Source organism: Sander lucioperca, chromosome 1 (genome assembly GCF_008315115.2).
Source record: "Sander lucioperca isolate FBNREF2018 chromosome 1, SLUC_FBN_1.2, whole genome shotgun sequence".
Taxonomy (NCBI): domain Eukaryota; kingdom Metazoa; phylum Chordata; class Actinopteri; order Perciformes; family Percidae; genus Sander; species Sander lucioperca.
The window spans coordinates 48,494,625-48,513,272 of NC_050173.1; the positions used below are offsets into that span (position 1 = coordinate 48,494,625).

At 44.2% G+C, this 18,648-nt stretch overlaps 1 protein-coding gene across 1 annotated transcript; it reads right to left on the bottom strand.

The window, feature by feature from the left end:
- Nucleotides 1-470: 470 nt before the first annotated feature.
- tmsb2 (thymosin beta 2) lies at nucleotides 471-2,602 on the bottom strand. Its single transcript, XM_031302567.2, has 3 exons — nucleotides 2,455-2,602; nucleotides 1,203-1,307; nucleotides 471-937 (listed from the first exon to the last, which is right to left on the bottom strand). Exons 2-3 carry the CDS (start codon nucleotides 1,300-1,302, stop codon nucleotides 900-902), a joined length of 138 nt encoding a protein of 45 aa, XP_031158427.1. The 5' UTR covers nucleotides 1,303-1,307; nucleotides 2,455-2,602; the 3' UTR covers nucleotides 471-899.
- Between the last annotated feature and the right edge of the window lie 16,046 nt (nucleotides 2,603-18,648).

The window sequence follows — 18,648 nt, forward strand, 5'->3', positions numbered from 1 at the left end:
AGGAGTTGAGTTTTGTTGTTAATGTGTTGGTTTGGTTTTCTGTGAATCTGTGATCATGTGTTGGATATCAGTCACTTGGAATACATTACTATTATTATTAAGGTATCAAAATATGTGTTTCCAACCCGTATTCTTTTTTTTCTTTCAGTAAAGTATGCTGGAATATGGCCCCTGTTTGTCCACATCATAAATATCTGGTGATGTAGGATTAACATCAAGACTATGGCTCTGAGTATGCACTCATATTTAATAATAACACTAATAATAATACATTTTATTTTTTTATTTGAGGTGTGAATTACATAGTTGTTTACTGCATTACTTTATATACTGTACAAGCCAAGTGCAAGCAGTCTAGACAAATAATTGATTGCATATATTCCATGGCTGTGCATGATGAGTTCGTGCCTCATGAGTATGTGTATTAGAGCCTGAAGTTTGCACATAGACATAAAGGAGACAGCAATATGCACAGGGCTGACTGGTTCCATGTCTTCATATTTATTTCATAAAGAAAAGTAAAAAGTTTATTAAGAAAAAATCCCACATGATTAGACTGCGATTGCTCCCATGTCCATAGACCCCACACACACACACACACGCACACCTCCCCTTAGCCTGGATGCCTGCCTGTCTCTCTGTGCTACATCACTACACCACTACCCAGTTTGGCAATATTGGAGACATGTTAGCTATAGGCTAATAGTGCAAGACAGGCACCAAGGCTAAAGTTTTTCCACCCAGGTGGTAAGAGAGCCCCCATGTGAGGATGCCATATAACCTTACGGCATCCCAGTCACTTTTCTGAAGACAAAGTAAGGGATTGAAATACTGTGATAATCAAAAGAAAGTGCTTTTTGCTGTGTCATCTCAGCTTCTTTTCTTCCTGTGCTCAGAAGTCAAGGTGTGGCATCGCCTTTCCTCTCTTGCTCGATGGCTGGGGAGGAAAAGAAGAAGATAGCTTAGGTTGGCAGGCATGTGTTCAGCAGATATGTGAGAGGAATGCAGCTTTTTGATTTGCTGTATATCAATGATGTGCTGATGTTGCAGCAAATTGTTTTTGCTGCTGCTCTGTTTGCTGAGCGTGTAGTCTTTTGACAGCAGTGGAAGTGATGAGTAGCCACTGACAGGAAAACTGATGCAGGGGCTCAAGGCTTCAACACCGCCCAGAAACACACACATAAGACACAAGGGGCACTTACTCTCTTTGGTGGGCAGAGGGTTTTTTTCTTTTGTTTCTGTCTTCTTCAGCTTTGCCTTGTCGAAACGGGCAATCTCAGTCATGTCAGGCTTGTCAGACATTTTGGCTGTGAAAGATGGAAAAAAAAACAATAGATTTGACCTTTCCTGTCAGCCGTCATACTTATACAGCATAACATAATAGACATGTGTGATTGTATTAGATATATTGTATAGTGTAAGAGCAATGTTTTGGACCAGTCATCACGAGAGCTGTCGGAAATCTTGATGGCTTTGTCTGATATTTAAGATAATCTTTGTAACTGACTTCACATAAAGGGAGTGGTTACGGCATGTGCAGCTCAGACATGGGTGCCTGAGAGTGGCTGCCTCACACATGCTCTCTCTTAATATTCCCCTCTCCAAAATGCCTATGTAACTAACATGTGCCTATTTTTACCTAGCTGTCTGTTCCCTCCATTGTCTTTGCTTTTCCCTCTCTGAGGCTGAGGTCTTTGTTCTCTTCCTCTGCATCCTCTCTGTTTCTCTCTCTCTGTGTCTCTCTCTCTCTCTCTCTCTCTCTCTCTCTCTCTCTCTCTCTCTCTCTTTCTCTGCCTCTGCATCCACCCCTGCAGCCTCGTGGATCTAGGCAATGCCCCACTGCAGTCCAATACCTGACCTAGCCACACGTTTGACTAATCTGTCTTTCACAGTCTGGCCCAGGCCCTCCTGTTTCAACCACTGCTCTATCAGAGACTGCTGTGTATATGTGACAAGCCCACTAGCCTGCAGCCAGTCATTTGCAAACCAAGCTACTGTAAAATCATTCTCACCAGTATGGATTTGAATGAGGCCTAACAGAATCGCTCTGAAATAGAAATAGATATGCTGGGCACATGGCCAGAATCAAGAAATGTCTTGAAATGAGGCACACTGAATCATTGCTTGATTACCCTGTAGCTAGTAATGGTGCTTATAGCCAGCCCTGCCAAGTCTTGATATTGACAGCAACAGTCATAATCTCACCTTTTTTCCAGTTCATCAGCAAACCTGATTATTCAAACATTTGCTCTATTGTTCCCTTATCACCACCACCATCACCATCCTCAACATCCCTCTTTCACATCCTTTCACAGCTGCCATCAGCAGTCAGCCTCTGCTCATCCAGCCCCACCCCAATCCTTTGTTTGACTCCAGTAAAACAGAACCAGAAAGAGACACACGGACACAGAAACATTGAGAAACACACTGAAGGAGAGATTGATTTGTTCTTACCGGTGTTCCACACAGCAGTGGGCTAAAATCCACCAGTGGAGAGAGTAGGGAGGGATAGAGACACAGAGATGGAGAAGGGAGAGCGATGTGGAAGCTGAGTGAATATGCCGGTGTGAGCACGCCTGCCTGCATCCAGTGTGGGTATAAGAGGGAGGGAGAGAGAGAGAGAGAGAGAGAGAGAGAGAGAGAGAGAGAGAGAGAGAGAGAGAGAGATTGCATTTTAATTCAGTCAGTTAATGTTCTCCAGGGAAAAGACAAGAGGAAACCAACCACTGATAGGAAACAGCTGTGCTCCTTATGTTCCGCTGCGATTGATTATGATCAATTATTTGAGTATTACATTGTGCGTATTATAGATTGTATTATACTGTTTTTGCTGAGTAGGTCAGGGACTCACGGCATGAGATGCTGGAAGGAGGAGTTTTTCTATAGCTAATCATAGTGGTTGATATGAGACCTTGTATGTGCTGTGACTGTACTGCTTAACATCTATAATAGTTATTACATGCTCAGAGTGAGTCAGAGTTATGAGTATTTATAAGATTGCAAGTCATGTAATGACTTGTTTATTTTTATAGGGACATGTATTTGACGTTGACCAGTGCCACATACCACAGCATTTATAGCCTACAGTAAGCTAGCTTCCAATGCTTGTCCCTAGATGGGTCTTTATACAAGTACACAAATGTAACAAGAAAATACATTCAAAACAGCATGAACACAAACAATGATACATTTAAATTGCCATAAACTCAATCTGGCTAATCATAATGACCCATTGGCATTTATTTGTATTGTTACCATTCTTCTATTTCCTCAACAGTCATTACAACACTGAAATTGTGTCAGAGTTGGAGTATTTATGGTATTACAGTTCATATCCTTTCTTGCACTAAGTCAAATCACTGTGGAAAACCCTATTTATATGTGTCATGTTTATATTTATAGTGAGAAGTATATAGCATGGACCAGTGCCACATACCACAGCATTTATAGCCCAAGCTAGATTGCAATTAACATCCTTAGATGGGTCTTTATACAAATACACAACACTCAAAATGAACACATAACTGAAACACAAAACAAAATACAAACAATGATACAATACAATAAAGTTACCATAAAACTCAACGACAAGCACCCGATCATTCATAACCCAAACGACTTAGTTATTTTGATATTATGATGATCAATCTAAGTCTAATCTAATTAATCAAGTTAATGTAGTTATTTGCTTGTTTTCTTAATGCCCTGATAGTAAACTGTATATATTTGAAATTTGCATTTTGAAGACTTAACCTTGGGCTCAGAATTTCACTATTCTCTGACATTTTAGAGAGAAGACACACCAGCCCGATAATCGGGCGTCGGGCCGTCTGGCGAGGTCCGTGACTCGAGTCTGTTCAGTGTGTCCCGTGCCGTCGGCCGTCCGAGGAGCCGTCGGCCATCATTTTGGCCGACCCAACATGTTCAGTCGGGGACAGGGCAGTCGGGACTCAGCCGGAAATGGGGAGCGGATGAGCCGCTCAAAATCTGACGAAAATCTTTTAAACTGACCTTTGTCAATCTGAAATGAAGACAGATTCAGCAACTGCACGGCCTATTTCTCTCTTAAAATGTTTTCAGAAACACGTTTCGGTGAACTATTTTAGTACAATATGAGATCGTATTCTGAACAAGCCGCCATGACAGTCTGGCTGTGAATTTCCGGAGAAAAAAGAACCACGTGACGCGTTCGTCCAATCAGCTGCCGGTTTTCATTTTCTGGGAAATAAATTATATATATATATATATATATATATATAATAAATTAATGGAAACAATACAGAGCAGCGCCGCCTGCTGGTATGGAGACGTTTTACGTTTCGCGCACGTGCAGAGCGTACGCTCAAGTCGGCGTCGCCTCAGTGTGTTCTGAGGCATTTTTTGGACCTCGGGATCCGACTGATCAGTCCGACTGGCTTTTCTGCCGACGGTCGGCCCGTCTGGCTGGTGTGTCAGGGCTATTACAGACTAAACAATTCATTATTAAATCAAGAAAATAATCAGCAGGATAAACAATAATAACAAATAATAGTTGTAGACCTGCACATAGTCATACATTATATTTCTTATATACACTGCCATTAATTTTTTGTCACCAATATACTTATGTACGTACAATATAACTTGTGTTACAACATTTTGTAGCTGGTTATGTTTTGCATCAGAGCTGTTATTTACATATCTGTACTCATGGTTTCACCATTATTTGTCACATCCTTTATTTTGCGACTGATCAAGCAGCTCTTGATTACATCAGGCTCTAATAAAGCCAGGACCTGCAGAGCTCATGGCCCTCCTCTGACATAATGAAACCTGCCGGTCTTTACTCATTAATCCTGCCAGAGGTACAGTTATGATGAGAGGGCATCTTTCTCAGAATAGAGTAGTGATGATGAGTCAACATGACCTCAACCTTTTGAAATGATACAATGAGCCTAGCAAGCGGGCTGTGTTAATGTGTGACATCATATTACTGGATGACTAGGGGTTTTACTGGATCACCATGAGGTCATCCATACCTCCGAGTGCTCTGAAGGGAGGCTGCAGCACTACCTGCTGGCTGAAGTCTGGAAGTGATTCATTTAAGAGTTGTGCATGTGGACTTCAAACACATTCAAACACAATTAAATGAACGTAACATGCAGCCTTGTTAAAGTTTCACTCGTCATGAAGCTTGCTGAATGCAATGCACAATACCTCATAATCCAGACTAACCTATGTGATAGCCCTTTGGAGCTAATTATACATCAGTGCTCTTCAAATCACGCACTGACTCCACCATTCAGGCATATGTTTCTGTTGAGTTGTTTGTTTCTTTGGTATACTGTTTGTGGGGGGAAAGCTCTTTGACTTTCTCTAAATTTGCCCGAGCCCTCCTATTAACCTTTCTGTATGAAATGTTATCATATTTGAAGCTTGGAGACAAGATGAACACTGATAAAGGTCAGACTTAGCAGCCAATTGACCTGTCAGAACAGTTAGACAGACCACTGCTTGTTGGTGAACTGTAATAGACCAGTAAACCTTTTCTGAGATCATGTCTGTCTCCACGCTGCTTGTCAATGTCTAGATGAATGATGGTGTCAGTGATGAACACACTTATAGCAACAGCCAGAAGATGGCAGCCCAGTGCATTTTAAGATGTTTCGATAGATGGATGGATGTTATAACTATAATATCTGTCTGTCTCACTCCACTTTATTCTGAAATATTAAACATTTACAGGAATAATTTGTTAGTGCATACTTAACAGTCATGCTCACATATGGTGTAAACACAGGATGGCAGCACAGGACTATTTCAACTTTTTCAGCCACTGAGCTGCCCTGAGATGAACAGTCTATGAGGGCCCACCAGGGTGCACTCCTCCCACAGTACTAAGCAGTATAACAACTTGTAGCAGTTTGAATCCATATCTCACTAATGTGATCTATTCACGCATTTCCAAACAGTTTCATCAATACTTGTGTGTTAATAGCGGGTTTCCAGCGAGATAGCGGTTTAGCATGACACAAAAAGAGAACAGGAGATGACTCAAATGAGTGGAAAGGGAAGTTCCAGAAATTATTGTCAATTCAGCAGTGAAGCTACAAGTAAAGCAACATTTACTTTTATGAATATGGCAAATAAGCATGCAGGGTGCATCATGTACTGCAGTTCTGTGATTGATTTGATTGTTGTTTTTGTTTTTACAGCATACCTTTTTAGCATACCGTTTGTGTGGATTTGTTGCAATGGTTTGTGTTTATTTTAGGTAACAGGTCAATAAATATAGAATTCACTCCTCAGTAACGAAGTGAGTAACTAAGTTAAAGGGGTGGTTCAGAATTTTGGACATAGGACCTCATTTCCAAGTTAGCCAGTGTGTTATTTATCACTGGAGACAGTTTTCATCACTTTTCATCCAGTCCTTCCAGTTGTAGAGTTCGCTGGTGCTAGGCTAGCTCAAGGTAACAGTATCTGCTAGCCTGCCATTAAAAACAGTCTTACCCACTCCACAGTACACCTGAGGCAAATAAATTATAACGCCAGACTATCGATGTAAATGTCTGTTGATAGAATCATGTTAGAATTAAAACTACCCTTGCATCGCATTGCAATAGTTATACTTTGTTCCCTGTAGTTGGTAGCATAGGCTACAGCAGCGGCGGCGTGATATTACCTAGGCTACTGAGGAAGCCGGTTTACGGTTTACGGTTTGCGGAACGCAAGTTTATTTACCTGCCGCTGTGAGCTCCAACTAATTCCACTCTGCCAGGCTATAACTCACATAACGTTACCGGTACATGAAAGCACACGGGCTAGCAATTTGCATGTAAACTGTCCAAGCTTACATGACTTTTCTGTCAGCAATTACCTAAAGTTAGCCGTTAGCCCAGCCAGGTATCTACCAAGAGTGTAGCTATACCGTTAGCTAACGTTGTCACTCTCCACAATGCATTGAACTGTAACGTTATCTCCACTAACGTTGTCAGCCTCAATCTATCAGTAGCAGCTAGGCTAACGTTATGAAAGGGGCTATCTTTATTAGCTAGAGTAGCCTACCAAAAGTTATTACCTGTTCATCAGTAGCTGTTGGTGCATCTGGAAAGACGGATGGAACCGCATTCGTTGTCAGTGACTTGTGGTCCTTTAGATTGCGGTTTTTTTTAAAGTCGTCTGGTATAAAATGATCACTACACATTCACCACTTGAGTAGAGTCTCGGCCGGTGTCTTGATGTCCAAGCCAGCAGCAACTAGGTGTCCCGACTGGAGTGCACTTCTCTGTTTACTTTATGGCGCAGTACTACTAACCGGAGCTAAGTAAAATTCCGCTGCTGCTGAGAAACTAGTCCCTCAAAATGTAGAGAGCATGATCCGTCACCAGGGTGAACTTCCGGCCCAAAAGGTAATAACGCAGTTCCAAGATCGCCCACTTGACAGCCAAGGCTTCTCTTTCGACAGCTGCATAGTTCTTCTCAGCTGCGTTCAGCTTGCGGGACAGGTAAAGGACCGGGTGTTCCTCACCCTCATGCTCCTGTGACAGCACTGCCCCCAGGCCGACGTCAGATGCATCTGTGCAGAGCCGGAAAGGCTTAGAGAAGTCTGGGACCCAGAGGACAGGCTCACGTGACAGGGCCTCCTTAAGCCGGACAAATGCAGCTTCCTCAGCAGGACTCCAGCAGATTTTCTCCGGCCGTCCCTTCTTGGTCAGATCTGAGAGGACGGCAGCAGTAGATGAGAAGGAAGGCATAAAGCGTCGATAATACCCCGCCAACCCCAAGAATGCTCGTACCTGGTGTTTGGTGGTGGGACGGGGAAATTCTCGTACCGCAGTTACTTTTTGCTTCTTGGGGCTTGATTAGACCTCGGCCTATCAAATATCCCAGGTAGCGGACTTCAGTGAGGCCAAGGTGGCACTTGGAGGGATTGGCAGTTAGGCCCACTTGGCGGAGGGCAGCAAGGACTTTCCTGAGCCTGGTGTTGTGTTCAGACCAGTCCTCAGCATGGATGACCACATCATCCAGGTAAGCAGCAGCATAGTCTCGGTGTGGGGCCAGGATCTGGTCCATCATCCTCTGGAAGGTGGCCGGAGCTCCATGGACACCAAATGGGAGCACTCTGTACTGCCAGTGACCACTAGGGGTGCTAAAAGCAGTCTTATGTCTGGCCTCCAGGCTCAAAGGTACTTGCCAATAACCCTTGGTCAAATCCAGAGTAGAGATGAAACTTGCTCGGCCTAACCGTTCCACCAGCTCGTCGACACGGGGAAGGGGGTAGCTGTCAAAGCTTGAAACTTTGTTCAGTCGGCGAAAGTCATTGCAGAATCTCCAGGAGCGATCTGGCTTCGGAACCAGCACTATGGGGTTGGACCAGGGGCTGTGAGATGACTCAATCACCCCAAGCTGAAGCATTTTCTGGACTTTCTCTTCCACCGCTTGTCGTCTTGCTTCAGGGATTCTGTAGGGCCGTTGCCGAACAACGGTCCCAGGGGGAGTGTGAATCTCATGCTGCACAACGTTAGTCCGGCCTGGGTTGGAGGAAAAAACATCCCTGTGTTGGTCGATCAGCTCCCGGAGCTCCTGCAGTTGGGCAGGACTAAGCCCCTCACCCGAGTGGACTGGGGGTTGGTCAGCATGGGCGCAGGCCGTCAGCAGAGGAACAGGCTCAATCCATCGTTTGAGTAAGTTGATGTGGTATGTTTGGACCGGATGTCGACGGCCAGGTTGTTGGACTCGGTAGTTGACAGGCCCTAGACGTTCCACCACGGTGTAAGGACCCTGCCAGGTAGTGAGGAACTTACAAGATGCGGAGGGGATGAGGACCAATACCCGATCGCCCACCTGGAACTCCTGGGGTTGGGCTGGACGATTGAAGGTCTGCTGTTGAGCCCGCTGGGCCTCCTCCATGTGGGAACGTACAAGCGGCATTACCCTCTCAATCCGGTCTTGCATCTACTTAACGTGCTCAATGGTGGTACGGAAAGGTGACGGCTGCTGTTCCCAGGCCTCCCGGGCCACATCCAGAAGGCCCCTAGGCTGCCGGCCATACAGCAGCTCGAAAGGGCTAAAGCCAGTTGATGCCTGTGGAACCTCACGGATGGCAAAGAGAACATAAGGGAGGAGAAGGTCCCAGTTTCGTCCATCCTCATCCACCACTCGTCGGAGCATTCTTTTCAATGTTTGGTTGAAGCGCTCAACAAGCTCATCTGTCTGAGGGTGGTAGACAGAGGTGTGGAGGTGATGGACCTTCAGAAGAGTACACAAGGCTTTTGTCAAACGGGACATGAAATGGGTACCTTGGTCGGTGAGGATGTCCTTTGGGATTCCGACGCGGCTAAAGAGCATGAAGAGCTCCCTAGCAATGTTCTTGGACGTGGCTTTACGCAGGGGCACAGCCTCAGGATACCATGTTGTATAGTCCACGATGACCAGGATATACTCGTGTCCACGACCAGATTTTGGGAGGGGGCCCACTAGGTCCATGCCAATACGCTCAAAAGGTACATCAATGATGGGAAGGGGAATGAGCGGACTTGGAGGAGGCATGCGAGGGGAAGTGCGCTGACAAGTGGGGCAACGTTGGCAGAAATTCCTCACCTCAGCTGTCATCCCAGGCCAGTGGAACCAATCCCTAATTCGGGCTTCTGTATTCTGGGCTCACAGATGGCCAGCCATTGGATGGGTATTGGCCAGGGTCATTTCAGCATCAATCTGCGTGCGGGGAACAACCAACAGGTCCCGACGTTCACCACGGCGAGGTGCACTGTAGTAGAGGAGCCCATTGTGCACTTTGAAATACTGATCTGGGAGGGTCCTAAGTCGCTGCTCCCCTTCAACTTGCAGGACCTGTCGCCAGGCATGTTTTAGTTGGTCATCCTCCTTCTGTTCTCGAGCAAATCTTCCCCCTTCAGTGATCTGTTGAAACAGTTCAGAAAATGGATTAGAACCCCCCTGTCCCCGCTCACCTTCTTCATCCGCATCGGAAGAACGATCTCGGGCAAGACAGGTCGTTCATCTGGCTGGGGCAGGGGGCGGTGAAGGTGATCCCGGGGCCGGCCTATCCATTTCTTTCCATGCCCACCCCAGGCATCAGGGAAACCAGGCCAGTCACGGCCGAGGAGAGCTGGCACGGGAAGCTCAGGCAGCATCCCTACCAATAAGGGCCAGGAACCAGAGGCATCTTGAACAACCACCCGGGTGGCTGTTACTTCCCGGACATCCCCATGAACACAGGAGATGGGTAGCATGGTAGTCGGTCCCGGACGTCCGGGCGAATCAGGGAGACAGTGCTTCTGGAGTCGAGTAGTGCTTGGACGGGTCGGCCCTGAATGTGCACCCGGCGGGTGGGAACCCATGTTGGTTGGGAAGTATGGATAGCACAGCCAGCAAGCCATGTCCTGGCGGGCGTGGAACGAATGCCTGGATCTGTAGGCATGGGCTCATCTCTTGGGTGTGGCGGGCCACGTGGTGCAGGTTGGTGAATTGTGGGGGAAGGACAAGGACGGGGAATCCCTTGGTCACGTCTCTGAGGCCTCATTGTCATGGCACCTCGTTCACTGGGACCATCACGCATCAGGGCATTGGTAGCAATTGCTCGTTCTGTGGCGTCAGCCATCTGAGCAGGATTTTCAGCAGCAGCCAGGCTCACAATGCGGCGCTCTGACTTAGGGAGGGCACGTAAGAAGCGATCCATCGCTACTCGTTCTGTGATCTGCTGGGCATTCAGTCGATCTGGTTGGAGCCATCTCTGGGTAGTACGTATAAGGTTAGTCATTTGTACTCAAACAGGTATGTCAGGCGAGTAGGACCAGGACTGATACTGCTGGGCTGCTGCTACTGGAGAGAGGCCGAGTCGGAGCAAAATTTCCTGTTTCAGGGTGTCATAGTTCCTTGCGTTTGGCCAAGGCAAAGTCTGATAGGCTCGTTGCGCTTCACCCATAAGGTATGGGGCAAGAATATCTGCCCAATTAGCACGAGGCCACCGTTCCCTGGTGGCAGTCTGTTCAAAGGTGTAGAGATATGCTTCCACGTCATCGTCCGCAGTGAGCTTGGTGAGGTGGGAGCGGGCAACATCATGAGCAGTTTGGGGACCTAGAGGTCCACCGGGGTCTTGCATCCGCAGGAGTTGCTGAGTCAGGGCACCGAGGGCTGTGGTGATTTGCTGTGATTCCTGCTGGCCCTGGATGAGCGTCTGCAGGATAACCTGCATGGGGTCCCCCGCAGCTGCAGCGGCAGGACTGGAGGCTGTCTGTTGGGGTTGTGAAGCAGTTGGATCCATTCTTCTTATGCCCGCATCCTCCACCAGTGTGGCGGGAGTACAGCAAAATAAAGAGTGCAGTGGTGTAGCTCCCTCGTGGCGTGGCTAGTGTGCAGGGTTGGTTTGGGGAATTCAGCTGGGTAGGCAAGGTACAGTAGAGGGGCTCACCGGTGTAGTTGGGCAAGGAGGGGACAGGAGGCCTCGAGTTCCAGTGGAAATTGACAAGTCATTCGGCTCCAGTCGTCCTTGGCTTGATTTATGGGCTTTCTGGGTGCAGAACAGAGAGCAGTGGTTAGATTGAGTGGCAAACACAGACTCACTTGCCTTGGTTTGTGTGGCTCTTTTTGTCCTGGCCTAACGAGGGCAAACGAGAGGCAGATGGAGGCTGTGATCAGTGATTGCCAGCCATGCCTTGTTGTAGGCTGGCTTCTTGGCCATGTGCTGGTTTTGCCACACACAATGGGAGACCTTTGAAGGCATGTACCCGGCATGGCAACGCTTCAAGGGCCATTTGGCCACAGGGATTACCCCCTTGGTTTCCCACCTCTGATTCCCACAGGAAGTGACGTGAATGGTGACGTTTTCTCTCGGAAAAATGTTTTTCCGATGTCTATGAACGCAGCATTTATAATCATGCCCCTCCTCCGTTCCCATCAGCTGATGGCAAATGTTGGCATGCTAACACACTAAAGTATAATACAATGTTCGTACGGGTGCTTGAAATTCTTGAAAATGCTTGAATTTTTATGTTGTGTTTTCAAGGTTTGAAAAGTGCTTAAATTTTGGATAAAATGCTTGAAATTGTAACTGTATTCATAGGCGCCGATGGAAATGGGGTGTGTGTGTCTTTAATTTCCCCACTAACCGACAAACACTAAACTCTAGGATTGACAGCCTGTAACAACCTGGGAATTATGACTAGCCAGCAGCAAGTTTTAAAAAGTCGCGGTGGATTTAATGGATTAGCTTTCTCGTCGGTGGTTTGGCATGGATTTTAACCAGGGTTAAACAAAAGGTAGGCTCTACATGACTACATTCCTGCTGCTGGTGTATGGGTGTGTGTGGAAGGTGTGTCGTTGCGGCTCCATCATTGGCTGGCGAGCGCTAGCTTAATGAGAAGCACATTTTATTTCAGTTGTACATGTAGCCTTGTATTATGGGCTGTGAATTAAGATATCCTACCAGCCATATTCTAATGCACTGCTTGTTACTGGATAAGTTATTGATTATGGCTTGCAAAGTGTTTGTGTGTAGGTTAGCCTAGGCTACTAGTTTGCATTGCTAGCTAAAGGCTACCGCTAGCTATTACTAGATTTTAAATTAGGCTACCAAGATTATCTTTTTTTTATGCACCACCCGTGTGTCATTCTAATTACCTTGATCTTGGCATTTACGTTTCAAAGTCATCTCCTGCATCATTTTCCCTCGAGAGTATGTCATTTTTCAAATCTAGATGTCAATAATCTAACAAAAGCAAGCACTGCGAAACATGTACTGCATACACTTTATTGAAGTTAATGTGTGTCTGAGGTGATTTCATTGCATAATACATCATAACACCGTAACTCCAGCGCGGCAGTACAGTTCACTGTGATGGTGGGTCAGAACAAGGGAGCGCGCCGTAATTCCAGTGTTGAGGAGCAGCGTGAAACCAAGGCATAAAGCAGTCTCTGACAAAGTCTCTGACAAAGTCTCTGACGAAGTCTCTGACGTTACGGGCTTCTACCACCGTTTCCCCCCGGCTTTTTGAAGTTCCCCCCCAAAAACAACCAAATTGAACTTGAACAAACTTGATGTTTGTCTACATGATAAAACCAGGGCTCCAGACTAACTTTTTACACTAGGAGCACAGTGGCCCCCAACTGAAAATTTTAGGGGCGCAACCAGAAAATTTAGGGGCACACACCGTAAATCAACATGCTAACCAAATATTCACATTTCTACTAATTTCCACTGTATTACTAATCAGTACTTTGATAATAGATGCAGAAATTACAATGTGCTGTTTCAAATTCAATGTCACTTTTGAAGATGCAACATAGAAGGTTAACCGACAGCACCATCGTTGTCATGAAAACCAAAAAATATATATATATATATACCAGCTCTAGTCTACAATTACAATGAATTCAACTTAAAATTAAACATGCATTGTTTAGGCTACTACTGAACCAATATCGGTACCGATACCTGAAATTCGGTTCCGTTACCCAACGGTACCTTTTTTTTGGTACTTTCCCTCTATAATTACAAAACAATTATTTCAGTTGTAAAAATTATTGTCAAACCTATTTATCCTATGTACTTAGAACATGATGTTATTTTATTAGAATATGTTACACTCTAAAGAAATTAAACAAAAATAAAAATAAAACCCCTCCCTCTCTCCTCCCAAACCCATCCCTGCAACCTATTAAATTGAATAATTATTCATTTCTTACTCACTGTAACTTTTATTCTTTTATTATTAGTATTTGTATATTATTATATTTTAGCCTGTTTTATTTTCATGACCGTTTTTAACTGCTCTTTAATGTTTCATGTAAAGCACTTTGAATTGCCTTGTTGCTGAAAGGTGCTGTAGAAATAAAGTTGCCTTGCCTTACAACCTCAGCCTGTCAGTCAGTCCCCAGGGCACAGAAACCACTGTTGTGCTTGCTTCGGAAGTGTAACGTCAACAGCACCGCGACCGCTTTCGGCTCTCTCTTAATATCATATCGCTGTCTGCGTGAAGTTTTGAAAAACTGTAACCACACTTGAAACCACTTTATCGGCATCTCCGTGACTCACTGTGACTTCAACAAAACTGCAGAGCCGACGGAGTTTGCACCGTCCGCAGCTATGTGTGTGCGTGCGTTTGTGTCAGAACTCTGCTCTCTGTCAATTTTCAGAGAGGACAGATAAGCTTGAAATTTCGACGTTTAACGTGTAAAAAAGGGGGCAAATTTACTGATCGCACATGTGCGACTGGATGTAAAATTCAGTCGCACACTCTCAAATTTTGGTCGCAAAATGCCAGGTCTGGAGCCCTGTAAAACTTATGTTTATTGTCCTAAAAATTACAATAACCAATTTTCGCAAAAAATCAACGTTATGAGCTTTTGCCTTAGTGCAGCAGCATAGCTGTTATGTTATGAACCATGAAGAGATTAAACATTTTAAAGGTGATAATTGAGGATTTATACAGCAACATAGTTAACTGACAAGTATTATCTCTTAATGTGATAAAAACACTAAATAATAATTTTGACTATGTATTGGTATGTATTTTACGGTGGTGTTAGGTGCTGGAAAAAGCTTTAAAATGGACCTTGAAAGTGCTTGAATTTAACCTTGGAAAAGGTGTACGAACCCTGATAATAGTAAACAACCCTAATCATGATACCCAAGATTCAGCAGGTTGGCATTGTGATTGTGAGCTCATTGGCATGCTGACATTAGCATTTAGCTAAAGCACCACTGTGTCTAAGTGCAGCCTCACAAAGCCGCTAGCATGTCTGTGGACTCTTCGTCTTGTTTTTCTTACATGTAACAATTCACTTCTCATATTTCCCCCCTGTTTGTGATCTGGTTCATGTGTTAGCCAGCAGCAGTGTTGTACTCCGAAGCTTTGGTAAAGTAGTGGTGGATCTCTCAGACACATTCACTGTTAACAGGCATATTTAAGACACACACACACACACACACACACACACACACACACACACACACACACACACACACACACACACACACACACCTTGATTGTATGCACACATGCACACAGGTCAATTTATTTTTCATCATCCAAGTTGATGGAAGATGAGATTAGGTGTTGGCAATAAATGACGTGTAATTACCAACCATTCACACAAATTTTATGCTGCCAGGCATTTTTTAAATCAGACCTAAAGCAGCAGAATCAAGGAACTCTAACTCAGATTTGCAGAGACCTTACAGAAATAATCTTTTTTACTTATTCAGTCATTGTAAGAGTGCCAAGTTATCTCTCAAACAAATCAGATTACTCTGCGTTTGAATAGAAACAAAATAGAGCTATTGTGCAGAAACACAAGACTGGAGTGTGTTTCAGAAGAGTTGTGGTGGGATTTGTAGGGTGAGTTAGAACAGTGCTGGATCAGTAAGACCAGATAAGCACACTGCCTCAGCTCATGATCTCCAAGACTAATGATGCAGCGTTTGGTGCCCCGTGTTCCATCAGCCGGGCCAATGACTTGAGAGTATCTCGGTGTGGAGGAGTTATCTCACCTAGCCAGCTAGAGGACAGTGACAGAGATGAAAAGAGAAGAAATAAAACAGCAGAGAGAGGAGATGGAGACAGAGATGAGGGATGAGGAACCAAGAGAGAGGAAGATATATGGAGGACTAGAGTGCTGCTATAAACACAAAACACGTTTGTAATGCACCTTATCAGGTATCGTAATGTAATGGCAATCTCTGAATTTGATGCTCATAATGGTCAGAATATGTTCATGGGGTTTTAGTAGTGTGTGTGTGTGTGTGTGTGTGTGTGTGTGTGTGTGTAACACTCTTTCTGAAATATCTATACTTTTAGGGTGAGCTTAAGCTTTGTTTGCAAGGCAACAAACAAACACATCAAAGTAAGTATCCTCCATGCATCTTCTCCCTTTCAACATCCTCCTCATCTCCTCCTCTAGTTTCCTCTGCTTTCTCTCAGGGATAAATGTGATACATTAAGCATGCACACAACTGAAGGCTTGAATGGATTACGCAAACGATCAGCTGTCCTTTAAATCCATGCATCTGTAAATGAAATGAGGCACAACAAAAACAAATTTACTCATTTGCTAAAACTAAAAGTAGGAAGGGTATTCAAAGAATAATCTCTGGCCTTAAGAAATACAAAATTGAGTGTGTTGCAAAGTTGTTCAACACTGGCAATTAAATTGACAATTAATTACTAAATGTTGTTGTAGTAACGCATCTTTGTAATCCCTGTATCAGAGGGATTTCTTACCTATATCTGTCAACAAAGCACCAGAGTCTTGAAAATAGATGGAACAGTTCACTAAATCCGTATTTGTCAGTTGAAAAGAACAGCTTTGACTAGAGATGTGTGTGCAGTGCTCCTGAACTTACAGTCCAATGTGAATAATGCCCAAGGACAATGTGGTCCAGTTCAGAAAGCTATAAGAAGAGTTAACACAATTTAGATTGTCTACTGTTCTTGCAAATATAGAGGGAATACATTATTAAATAAAAACAGTGGAGCTTTTTTTTTTTTTTAAATAAATGATAAACCTGCAAAGCAAAAATGACATTTAGGATAACACATTAAACGAAAGAAACAATGCTAATGCTTACAGACCATGCTGTCACTTTCAGTTGGTTGTCCTTCAGTTTATGACAGCCACTTACATATTACAGTTCAGCTAAACATGCTGCATGTCCAGTCAATATCTGTTGTTTTACTTGGATCAAAGTTTGTAAGTTTCTGCTCCAGCTGCAACTGATTATTTTCATTATGGACTGATGTAGTGGTTCCCAAACTGGTGGGCCCCCCATAAGTTATAGCGAGGCTAAATATAAATAAATGATGCATGGTTCTGCTGCAGTGCTAGCAACATATTTGTGTGCAGGGGCCATGCAGAAACGTTTTGGGAACCACTGGATTAATGTGCCAATTTTCTCAATTCATTGTTTGGTCCATAAAATGTCAGAACATTGTGAAAAATACAGATAACAATTTCCTGAAGTCTACAAAATGTCTTGTTTTGTCCAATCAACAGTACAAAACCTTAAGAGATATTGAGAGAAAGCAGCAAATCCCCACAATTAAGAAGCTGGAACAAGGTTTGGCATTTTTGCTTAAAAACTGAATTAAACGATTAATTGATCAAAATTATCGTTGATAAGTAATCAACGATTATTTTGACACACACACACACGCACACCTTGACAATGAGGAGTCGGAAAAATAAAACACCACATACACACAGTTCCACCACTCCTCTTCCATCCTTTTCAAAATCTTTTTTGTCAGGCACATCCAAACTACCTTGACCTTCTGAGTCATCTAAATGGGTGAAATTGAGCCATAACATTAAGCAAGAAGTATATACTGGGAGAGTAGGAGCAGGGGATAGGGAGCCTTCTTTGTTGTGCACCTTTTCAGCAGCTATGGCAACAAAACCAAACTGGTTTTGTTTTGTTGTTGCAGCTTCACACTGGGTGGATACGAGGTGACATCTGTTCAGGAATCCCTGCTCATACACCTGAAAGGCTTCAGCGCTCTTCTTCTGAAATAGAGAGATTAATAAATGTGTGACTGTTTTCGGATAAAAAAAAAAACAAAAACCCCTCAACAACAGATGTGTGTGCGTGTGCATCATCACCGGCACAATATGCTGTACGTTATCTCCGCACAGCCACCTGTTTATATGAAGGGAGTCAACAAACATCATATGAATTCCAATAAGGCTCACCCTCAGAGTACACACACTTCATCATCGTGAAGCTAGCACTGTTCACTGTAATCTAAATCCCTTATTTGAAAGCTGTGTGTGTGTGCATGTAAGAGAGGCAGGGAGGGAGATTACAGCTGCCAGTTTTCAGTGGTCTTGGGGGCAATGTGCAGAGTGGGGTTAAGATAATGGGTCTTTAGTATCAGCAAGATTGATCACAGGGTTAATTAGCCAGAACCGTGCTCATCATGAAACAGGTAAACCAGAGATTTGAAGGTACACATAATAAAACACTCTGGAATGTTACTCTGATTTGAGTCCTAGACTTGTGATTTTTTCCAGCACAACTCCTCGTTTTTGGATACTTAAATCAAAATGTGTCAGTGTGGCCATAGACCGAAGTTTGACCAACCTTTTTCCAAGTAAAACCGTAAAAAATATACGCTTGATATAGTTGAATATTCACCTCATGTGCTGCTCCCAATTTCAGAAGGGAAATAAGACTTTTTAAACTGGAAACGTGTTGAGAATTAAAGCTGCTAATCTTGAGGATTAATACAATTGAGTTTGCTGGATTTTTGGTAATGCTCTGTTTCCTAAGCTTTGCCCATTAGGCACCTGCTGCTGTCACACTCCAATGGCCTCACAGGAAATTGCCTGGTTTTAGGAGGGTGAGAGTGTGCCAGGGCATTTGCACTGCAACACAAAAAACACTTGCACATTCACATCCCATACACAAAGGCAGGAGGTGAGATTTTGCTGTTCTTTTCTTTTGGCTTCATGAGCCCAATTACCAGCTTCAGTTTGTGTGTGAATGCGTCAGTCCATGTCTGCAGGCAGGTGCGTCAGCAGACCCTGACAGTCAGATTTCATGCACCACAAAACAGACGAAGAAGAAGAGATGATTGGCCCACTGCTCCTCCAGGATGCTTTCACAAACATGTCGATTTCAAGGAGCCAATTGGGAGTAAGCTACTGGCCATC